General features: G+C 56.1%; 1 protein-coding gene across 3 annotated transcripts; it reads right to left on the reverse strand.

Annotated features, from left to right (window-relative positions):
• Positions 1 to 2,413: 2,413 nt before the first annotated feature.
• VIL1 (villin 1) lies at positions 2,414 to 8,354 on the reverse strand. 3 transcript variants are annotated; one of them, XM_003207649.4, is made up of 20 exons: positions 8,277 to 8,354; positions 7,565 to 7,663; positions 7,411 to 7,485; positions 7,123 to 7,319; positions 6,617 to 6,725; positions 6,383 to 6,493; positions 6,101 to 6,303; positions 5,527 to 5,605; positions 5,305 to 5,403; positions 5,062 to 5,215; positions 4,872 to 4,972; positions 4,626 to 4,763; positions 4,302 to 4,460; positions 4,049 to 4,228; positions 3,816 to 3,961; positions 3,579 to 3,723; positions 3,157 to 3,345; positions 2,993 to 3,061; positions 2,653 to 2,790; positions 2,414 to 2,576 (listed from the first exon to the last, which is right to left on the reverse strand). In XM_003207649.4, the coding sequence occupies exons 2-20, from the start codon at positions 7,637 to 7,639 to the stop codon at positions 2,463 to 2,465; spliced, it is 2,481 nt and encodes an 826-aa protein (XP_003207697.1). In that variant the 5' UTR covers positions 7,640 to 7,663; positions 8,277 to 8,354; the 3' UTR covers positions 2,414 to 2,462. The 3 variants fall into 3 exon arrangements, with proteins under 3 accessions (XP_003207697.1, XP_010711916.1, XP_010711917.1); XM_010713614.3 differs by having other exon boundaries at positions 7,565 to 7,677; XM_010713615.3 differs by having other exon boundaries at positions 8,311 to 8,329.
• Positions 8,355 to 10,379: the final 2,025 nt, after the last annotated feature.

The following is a 10,379-nucleotide window of genomic DNA, read 5'->3' on the forward strand; positions in this document are numbered from 1 at the left end:
ACCACACAGAAAATACACTTTTTTTTGCTGTCAAGATAGTTTCTGGGTTTTTTAAACTATTGTTAAGAGTTTCTCAGGAATAAATCAGCTGAAGCAAAGCAGGCAGAACCATCTGTGCAGAACTGACAGCAGGCACCTCTTCTCGTGGGCGCTTCTGTACCAGGGCTCGTCCCAATGGCCTATTATGGGGTGCTGCTACAGTGACCTCTCCTCCCCTCCGTGTGCAGCAGTGAGGGGCAGCAGTGACAGCTCTTAAGGGAGTGAAAAGCCCCGGTGACCTCCTGGTCCCTGCTTAGGTGGGCACGGTCAGGGTGACATCTTTGTGGTTTCCAGGGGAGGAGTGAATGTTTGGTTGTAACCACAAGCTTGTGAGATGCAGCCGAAGCAGTGTATATGTTAATTTATTACAAAGCATTATACTTTTCTATTGTCAGTCCTGATTTTGGTAGGATTCTGGGTGATGGGAAGATGAGGTGAGGCACGAGGTATCCTTTGAACCCATCGCTCCGGCCCCTGGAGAAGCGATGAATTGCTCCATCCAGGGGGAAAGATGTTTTCCCCATTTGCATCCTACGCTAGTGCTGTACATAACTAATGGTGTTCCTGCAGGATCAGCAGTCAGCTCTCCTTTCTCAGGACGGTTTTGAAGGCACTGTGCTCCGTTTAATTTATAATAAAAGCAAACATTGCCCAAATTCCCAATGCGCTAACTTTTGTTTAAAACCGATTTCTGCTTGAAATGAGGTGAGAAAGCTGATGCTTGAATCCAGCAGTCCATGTTCCATGAAAACAAAGTTCTTGTTTATTATTGTAGCCGGAAAGAATTTGCAAACATCTGTGAATTACTTCAAGCTTTCTTTGGCACATGGCGGCTTGGTGGCATGTCACCCTGGCAGCAGGGGCTGCAGAGCCTCTTCCTTGCTGCTGCTGAGCGGTGGGGGATGGGGGGTGAGCAGCCCTCTGTGCTCAGACCTTACTGGTACAGCAGAACAGTCAGCTTCTCCCTGTCCTGGCTTGTAGGTGGGTAGAGATGCTCAGTGGCAGTCCTCTAATGTGTGCAGGCCTCTGGCATGGGCTGCTCCAGAGAGGAAATGACTTTAGAGCCCTGCAAATGCTCCCAGCCCTTAGCACAACAGCAGCTGTTTGTGCAGACATTTTGCTGCCAGGGCATTAGGGCTCTTTGGTGCTGAGTGGGGATGGATCAGGACCGACTCTGTGCAGCAGTGACAGATCTGACATGTTACAAACCCTTCTTTGGCTTTTCCTCAGCTCTGCAGAGTGGTGGTTAAACATTGACCTGCTCCTGAATCAGCTGAGGGTAGTCAAAGTGTGATTCAGCACACAAATGCAAGGAACTGCCATCTTGCCTTTCCTCTCTCCCTGTGTTGTATGACTGTGATGATTTGATCCAGATTTGCTCCTCTGACTCTGATAGATGTGAGAATGCTCGTGTCGATGGACCGGAGCCTGTGCAGAGCAAGGACTGACTGGAGCAGCTTCACGAGGAGCAGGGCTCTGAAGCTTGTGGCTGTGCCATCACCTTCCACTTCTGCTCAGCACTGATGATAAATGCCTGCTCACCTTCCCTCCCATCCTGTGCAGCACAGTAACTGGGGTGTGTGTCCAGCACACTGCCTGCAGCAGTCAGCGTTGCTGCAGTTCACCCTGGCACCAGGCATGCGGGGATTGTGTGCTTCAGTGATGGAGGAGCTGAGGAGACTGGGAAGAACTCAACTGTTCTTTTTTCTTTTCATGGAGCTAACTATCCCTGTAACTGCCTGCCAAAGAGAGATAAAGGAGTGTGGGACCCCAGCCCTGCTGGGTGCTGTTGGGGTGCTGAGGGATGTGCAGCTGAGGACCTGCTGCAGAGCCACCCCATCCCAGGGTTGGTGTCTGCCTGCTTGCAGCCTTCTGGTTCTTTACACTGTTGATGTGGAGCAGCACTTTTCTCTGTGTTTTAGCAGACCTGATCCTCTCTTATTCTTCACAGATTTTGCTCTTGTTCCCCTCCCCCTGCCTTTTAAACAATGTGTAGATAGATTTTTTTTTTTTTTTGTGAAATTAAAACCTTTATTAGCCCTCTTTTGGTTTGAAATCTTATTGCTGCCTGTCCCAGTCCACCTGACAGCACTCTAAAACCCTTGTAGGGCATGTGCTGAACCCCACGTTGCTGCCACTGTGACTCTGCTCCCCCATTACCTCCCCCTGGGCCCTGCCCCATGCCTGCTGTCACAGCAGGTGCTGTCCCTGTGCTTTCTGTACCATGGCTTGTCACTTTTACCTTTGATACTGCCAAGTATTTACTGAGTTTTATGCATGAGCTCACTGATAACAGAGGGAGTGCCTCGGGCTGTGTATGAGACCTTTAGTCCTGAGCTGCAGGTGCTGGGGTGGGCAGAGAAGCACACAAAGCCCCATTCCAAATCCATTTTATTTATTTATTGTAGGCTGAGCCTCCCCTCCTAGAAGAGTCCTTTCTCCTTCTTGAGGTTCTGCTGTTTCCACAAGGGCAAGTTGGCAAAGGCAGAGCGGGTCATACCAAAAACAGCCTTGAAGTCCTCATCAGAGAGGTGATTCTGGAGGAAGGAGGAGCCTGAGCTCAAACCACAGGGCTTCCCCCAGCCATGACCTCCCCAAGCACCCCCAGCTCACCTCCTTACTGCTGGGATCCACACCCCGGGGCAGATCCTCAGCTGCAGTGTTCACCAGCACGTCCAATGGGAAGGTCTCCAACTTGGTAGGAATGAGTGTGGTGGTGGCTGTGAAGACCTCATTCTTGGAAGTGAGCCCCTGGGTGGGGAGGGACAAGGTCACATCATGGACAGGGCTACCAAGCTGCCTTCTAGGGGACTGACACCTTTGTCCCTTCATGTGAAAATGTTCTTGCAGCTTCTTGTGCCACCTGCCAGAGGTGCTAGTAGTCCCTTCCCCTGCTGCTGTGCCATGTGTTACCCAGAGCCCCCCTCTTGCCCCAAATCTCCCTGACACTCACTGACACAAGGTTCCCAATGCTGGCGTTGTCCCCCAGCTCAGCTTTCAGCTCATCATAGGATTTCTTGTCCTGCAGGAACAGAAGTGCTCAGCTGGAGCCACATCCAGGCTTGTCCCCATCTCCAAAAGTCTCCTCACTATTTCCAGCCCCCACCCCCTACTCACGCTCCAGCAGAGGGGATCCCATGCCATGAACCAGCCGGTGAAAGTGGGGGGCTCGTAGCCCTGCTTCACCACGATGATGGGGGTGTCGAGGTCACGGCTGCTAGGGTGGCTCCGCAGGTACTCCTGTGCTGTCACTGCTGCAGTCTCCTTCTCCGATTCGCTGGCACCTTTCCCAATCCAGAAGAAAACCTGCAATGGGGCCACCATGTCCAGCACGGGGATGGCCCTTTCGGACCTCACCCGTGGCTGGGGACACAGAATCTGTCCCGAAGGATGGGTGCTGGGAGCCCATCCTCAGTGAAAACCATGTGGATTGGGTTTCCATGCTCCCATCCCACCACCTCTGGTTGCTGCAGGTCCTTCATCCTGCTGGGGACATGAGCTTGTCTCCAGCAGGACACATCCTTATGTCCCCAGCACACCTGGTCCCAAGTGTCCAGCAGGTAAACATCATTCTCATCCAGATCATCCTGGGTGAAGTCGACAATCTCAGTGGCCAAGAACCTGCCTGTCTTGTTGGAGCATTCAAAGAGCCGGGGGGGCACGGATGGATTCTCCTCCTGTAGCCTGGTGGAGAGACAAGGTTGTGATGGGAACTGGCCAAGGGACTGGGGGCACTAAGAGAACCCATTGAGGGGCTGGGGACACAGTGCTCGTACCTCTTGCTGTTGGCATAACTGGTCTTGCCGCCCAGAGCTACCCAGAACTCGGGTGGCTCCTGCCCTTCAGCGACCACTGGTTTCTCAGTCTTGGAGATAATGTCGGCCACCATCTTGCCCATCTCACGCTCATCCCCGCTGCAGCCCTACAGTGTGAGCGGCACAGCTCCAGTGCTGAGCCCACTCCAACCTCTGGAGGACGAGGAGGAGGAGCTGGTCGAGGCCATACCCACCTTCCCATACCAGAGGTAGCAGCAGCCAGGTGTCTTGAGCACAAAGACATCGTTGGAGTTGAGAGAAGCAGCTCGGACGGGCACTTCAAAGGCCTTGGTGTTGTACTCGTTGGTGCCGTGCACGTGGAAGAGCCGAGTGGAGGATGCCGGCTCCGTGTTGCCTGCCCTTGAGGAGCCATTCTGGGGACAGTAGGGATAGGAAGAGGTCACACAGCCACCAGTTTGCCCACCCTGCCACCAGCCCCGTGCTCACCTCGTATACCACCAACTTGCCCTTGAAGATGGCCATCAGGTGGGCCGGCTCCTTGCCCATGGTGACGCGCACCTGCACCGGCTCGTTGTTGTACTTCTGGTCCAGGATGACAGCTTGGTAGGCCGAGGCGGCCAGCTCATCCGTACTGGCATGGCGGCCCTGCATCAGGACATTTTCTCTTTGGGAAATGTAGGCGGGATGGGGAGCCCGTGGAGGGACAGCGAACGACCCACAGGGGATTTGTGCATGGGGCCATCTGGCTGGGTGGCCCTGTCCTGCACTGTCCCGCTGAGGATGAGCCCTGTGTAGGGGACAGGGACTCACCTGCCAGATGTAGATGATGCGGTTCACCTTGGGCCCCACGTAGTAGGTGTAGAGCACCAGGTAGCAGTCCCCACCGTAGAAATGGCCCAACCACCGCTTCTCCACAGGCACCAGCTCCTGGTTCTCCACCCGCCAGACCTGGTGGGATGGTGTCACACTGCATTCCTAGCCCCACAGCACCTGCACTCCCATGGCTTCTTCCAGAGCAGCGGCGTGGATTCATTCCACCTCTTTCCCGCAGCCTACCTCTGCCTCCCCAGATCCATCATCCACCATCTTCTGCTGGGCAGCCACTTCAGGTTTGATGTGCATTGTGGTGGCATCAAACTTCACCTGCTCCACCTTGGCTATGGGGAAGAGTGAGGACTGAGCCAGGCGTGGGGACCCCCTTCAGCATCCCCCCAGTCCTCTGGGACCAGCACCCTGTGGCACTCACCCACTTTGCCCACAGTATGGGTCTTGCCCAGCCCACTGGTTTGGTTGGAAACTGTCCATTTTTGGAAGAGTTGCCTGAAGACAGCGGACTCAGACCCATCATTTTCTGTCTCCACACTGGTGCTGGCCGGGTAATTCTTGGCTTTGATGAAGCCCTGAGGGGAGCCAGATCCAGTACCTGGACATGGAGTACCCAGCCTCTCCTAGGGAACAACAAACCCAAACCACCACCCCAAGCACTCACCAGGGCTCTGCTCATTGCCTGCTGCTTCTCCTCCTTGTTGGCATTCTTGCCCTTCCACACAAAGATCTTGAGACCAGCTTGATCAAGGATGTAGCAGTCCTGGGAGGGGGGATGACAGCAGAAATTAGAACCCATTGCAGCTTCAATCTTTCAAAAGGCACTTGGGTGGGCACTTGAGTTAAAGCTGCCAAGGAAAATGGGCACTGCTCTTGAGCATCTCACCTCATGCTGGAGCATGTCTTGAGTCAAGGGGCGAATTGCTATCTCTTGTATGACCAGGTTCCCACTGGCATCAGAGACACTGGTGGACACAGAGAGGGGAGAGAAAGGTAGAAACAGTTCTGAAAAACATCTTCCCCAACTCTACATGGGAGTGGCGGGGCTGGGGGGCCTACCTCCACTTCCATCTCTATCTCCATCATTTCCATTGCCATCACCTCCATCCCCACTGCCACCCCAAACATGGAAGAGCTGGTGAGGGACAAGGGGATTTCGGATGGGATGGGGACAGTTAGTTCTACTGGGGACATGCCTCTGTGTTAGAAAGCATCCATGACATTTGCACGAGCATCTCTGTACTAGCTGTTAGGTACCAACCCCATTGGCACTGGGGGATCCCACTCCTCCCACGGCAACCAATGGACCTGTCCCTCTGTGGTGGCTTTGTCCCTTCTCCCTTGCCATCCATAGGGATAGGACTTGTGAGACTCCCTGCTGCCAACATCATGGTATCACCCTGACACCTCACACCTCTATGAGATGCCTCCACAGATACGGCCCATCCCCAGCAACTCACTGGTACAGCTTGAGGGCACTGTTGAGTGCCTGGTGCACTTGGTCATCGGGTGTGGCTGCCTTAATGTTCTTCTTCTCCCCCAGCACATGTGTCAGGGCCTGCATCAGCTCAGGTGAGGCCTCCTCATCCTCACCTTCCACCACACCAACCTTCGCACGTCCCGCACGCTCTCGGTCCCGAATGTCCTTGGCCAGGGTCATTGCCTGCACCCAGGGAAAGGATCAGAACGGCGAGGTCCCAGCATGGGGGCTGGAGGCACAGAGCAGCCGGATCCCCCCATACCCTCAGCCTCTCGGCACGATTGCTCTCAGGGCCATTCCACTGGATGATGAGCTGGCCAAGGTCCAGCAGGAAGACATCACCCAGGTTGAAGCTTTTCCAGCTCATCTCCACCTGCAGCAAGACAGAGTGGGTCAGGCACACATAGCCTCCCTGCTCAGCAACCCTCCCACCAGGGTCTGCATTCCTCCCCATTCTGCTTGGGGGTTTGTGGGGTGACCACATCCCCTGTCTCACCTCTGCAGCCACCACATTCTTCTTGCCCTTTACGTGCAGCAGGCGCTGGACGTTGTAGGTGTTGGTCTCCACGTGCTTCATGCCTGACGCCACCCCACCCTGCTTATAGCTGAGGGGACATGGATACGACATAAGCCTCGGGCCACCCTTCCCACTCCAGCAAGGATCTTCTCCCGCCCATATGCATGGCGACCGCTATCGTTACTGGTATGATTAATTAACAGAGTGAGACAGAATCCAGGTCAACATCCCACCTCCCCAAAGTACAGATGTTCCTATGGGGTCATAAAATCATTAAGGTTGGAAAGACCTCTAAGATCATCCAATCCAACCACCAACCCATCCCCTCTATACCACGAAACCATGTCACTCACAGTGTGACATCTATCCTTTTCTTGATGCAGAGGGAACCTTCCCATTGCCACTCTCACAGAGACCCTTCTGGCAAGGCAGGAAGGATAGCCATGGCCATGGCAAGCAATGGGACGCCCGTGTCGGCAACTTACATGAGTCCCTGCTTGAAGTATGCACGGAAAGTTTCACTCTCATGGCCCTGGACCTCACGGTGCTGCACAGCCACAGAGCCCAAATGGTCGTCCATCTGCGTGGTGTAGATGGCGGCTGCCCCCTGCTCGTCTTGGCTTGAGTTCTTACCCAGCCAGTAGTGGATGTTGTAGCTGAAGCTGCTCCCAGTCTTACGTGTCTGCAGGATGGGGAACCCGGTAGGAACCGTGCACCCTGTGTCCCCAGGTCTGGGGCACCCCACAACACCCCGAGTCCCTACGCCGCCCTACCGACAGCAGCACATAGCAATCCCCCTCGTAGAAGTTGCCATAGCTTTTAGTGGGCACTGGCACCATCTCCATGTTCTGTTGGAAGAAGGGACACATGAGCAGGGCAGCCTGCAGTGGTCCTAATCCCAAAGCCTCCCATATCCACAGAACCCACCTCGATTCTCCATATCTGGATGCCCGGCGTGGTCTTGTCCAGCTTCCCGGTGACCTTTTTGCTGAGCTCCACCATGGTGTTGGCTGCAGGCAGGGGGACCTGTTGCCGGCACCCTTGTTAGGGTTAATGGCAGGCAGCCTCATTAAGAGCTGGGCTGCAGCCATCTGCTGTCCTGCAGCCAGTCAGGCAGTCAACCCCCTGGAGCCATGGGGGGCAAACAGGAGCTGTGGACACGTGAGCAGGGTGCAACCCCTCCCAGTGGTGAGTGGGGGTCCTGGGCTATGCCAGGTGTGTATGGGAGCAAGATAACCATGGTGTCCTGCTGTCCACATGTCCCCATATCCTGCCCTGCTTCCTGGGCACAGGGCCAGGCTGTGTGAGCCATTCCTCCTGCAGAGCCACACCTGGGTGACAGCTCAATGGCTCTTCTCCCTTTCCCTGCTCATGGCGTGGGCATCACGATCCTACATGGGTGTGTATGCGCATCCATGGATGAGCACACGTGCAGCCTCCACGACCCCAATACCTCATACCCTGTGCTCATGGCATTGCTGGGCCGTGTCCTCCTCCCAAGCCCCCCACCACCTCCAAACCTCCAAACCCCAGACAGAGCCCCTCATGAACCCCAGCAGGTCTCTTCTCCCCCCCCATCCCAGCGCCACCTACAGCACTGGCACTGGGATGTGCTGTCCCCTCATCCCCAGCCCCTCACCTTCCCCGCAGAGCTGAGCACAAGGTGCGCGTACCTAGGGGAAGTGCTGGGGTGCTAGCAGAGAAGAGACCTTTGTCCCCGGCTGTCCCAGCCCATGTTCACCATATAAGGGCAGGAAGAACCTTGAGTCAAGGTCCCCACATCCCTCAAGGTCCCCCCACAGAGCCCCGTTACTCTCAGGGTAATGACACCTGGGTGGCACCCACTTCCCATGGCACTGAGCCACCACGATCCCAACCCACACATGGGGAGGGGACAAGGCAGGTCCCAATGGCCATATCCCCATGGGAGACGGGGACCGAGCAGGCTGCGGAGATGCTCCCAATTCCAACCATGGGGGATCCAAAGCAGCCAAAACCTATGGGGCCATGTTGGAGCCACCTGCAATGGCTCCAACCCCATAGAAAGGGGCAATTGTCCCATTTGCCCTACTCGAGCATGGGGCTGCCAGCATGGGGTGGATCCTGCCTGCAACCGCCCACTTTCTGTTTCATTCCATGGCTTCGCTGTGTGCCAAGGAGTCACCAGCCTGGTGCTGGGGGTCCCCATGGGTTGGATGCGGCCAGAGGTCCCTCAGTTGGAGCAGGTCATGGCCAGAGAGAGGACACAATGGGGACTGGGGACTCTCCAGGATAGTCAGAATGCAGTTGTTCTGAAACAACTCTTCCAGCAACAATTGGTGTTCAGGGGCTGAGCTATCCTTAGCCCTTTCGTCCCCGCCATTTTCCACCCTAATTCTGTCCGATAGCATTTGGGTGGCCCTGGAGGTGCAGGAGGGGCTGTGGAATGCTGGCACCAAGGCGTCACCTGTCCCATGCTTATCACAGCACTGTCACAGCATGATTGCCCCCACCCTGCTGAGCCAGCACTGTGCCACCAGCAGCACCCTGTTGCCCTTGGAGCCCCAGGGATCACCGAAGGGATGGTGATGGCTCAGCCACCAACAAGAGACACCCGAGGCCAAGGAGATGGGCTCCCCAACACCTTCTGTCCCCCAAACCCTCCCACCCCAGAGTGCAGTCCCACACCAGTGCCCCCTTACCTGGGTGTGCAGCCCCTGTTTGCTACCTGTCGGTGTGGCACAGGGGACAGCAGCAGTGAGCCCCTTCCTCGGGCCCCACGCAGGGCCGCTAACGAACTCAGCAATTAGCGCAGCTACCAGGGAGGACAGAGACTTCATTAAGGAGGAGAGGCGTGGGGCCAAAGAGGGCATTGGTGGCTGTGCTGGGGAGGGGGAAGGGGGGGCACCCAACCTCCTCTTATGTCCCCCCCAGTGCTGGGGCCTCTGGCACCTTAATGAGTATGGGACCCAGTGAGACCCAAGCAGGGTCTTGCACACACCTACATACAGCAGAGAGGTGTGCACAATGCACACTTGCACGCACACGCAGACCACGATTGCATACCCACGTGCACACACACAGCTCAGCACAGCCCATTTCCAGGAGGGTTGGACAGCTTTAATCACACCAAGGCACTTACTGGTCCCCAGCCCCCCCGCCCCCACCTCCAGCCCCCCTTCCCCCACACACCCAGGGGCGCACCCATGGGTGCTGCCTGATGTGGCCAATAAAGTGCTGAGTGGGACCCTGCTGCAGGAGCAGGGTGCAGGGTGGGGGGCATAGGCAGAGCCGGGGGGGCCCTCACCCTGGCCCCCAGCGTTTGGAGAAGGGCAGCACCGCAGGGGTCGGACGGACAGTAACGGAGAGTTAAAAAGCCCTCCCCCAAAAGATTCCCCCATCCCCTGGCACAGCGGTAAAAAGGCACCCTTGATTATTTGGGAGACCGTTGCTTTTCCCCCCTTAAAAATATATCATTGTCCATAGATTGACTCTAAAAGATATGCTCTCCCTCCCTTAAAAATCCCTCCCCCTCCCTGAGAGCCCTTCATCCCCTCGAGGCTGGGAGACCACGGCAAGGGGGGCAGGGCTCATGAAAGGCCATGGAGAGGTGAGGGGTGGGATATTACAGTAAGGCTTCTACGGGCCACCCCCATTGGGAGTCACAGCCTTTGGTGACACTGAGAAGGAATGGGAATAGAGAGCGTGTGGCCCCCCCCACAAGGCAGGGGAACCCTGCTGGTGAGTGGAGTGGCCCCATTGC

This window comes from Meleagris gallopavo, chromosome 7 (assembly GCF_000146605.3).
Source record: "Meleagris gallopavo isolate NT-WF06-2002-E0010 breed Aviagen turkey brand Nicholas breeding stock chromosome 7, Turkey_5.1, whole genome shotgun sequence".
Classification (NCBI taxonomy): domain Eukaryota; kingdom Metazoa; phylum Chordata; class Aves; order Galliformes; family Phasianidae; genus Meleagris; species Meleagris gallopavo.

Excerpts from the sequence above, each read along its gene's own strand:
- VIL1 (XM_003207649.4), bottom strand. The coding sequence starts at position 7,639 with ATGGTGGAGCTCAGCAAAAAGGTCACCGGGAAGCTGGACAAGACCACG. Across the intron at positions 5,216-5,304 it reads AGGCAATGAGCAGAGCCCTG|GGCTTCATCAAAGCCAAGAA; the intron begins GTGAGTGCTTGG and ends GGCTCCCCTCAG. Across the intron at positions 4,229-4,301 it reads GCAAGTTGGTGGTATACGAG|AATGGCTCCTCAAGGGCAGG; the intron begins GTGAGCACGGGG and ends TACTGTCCCCAG.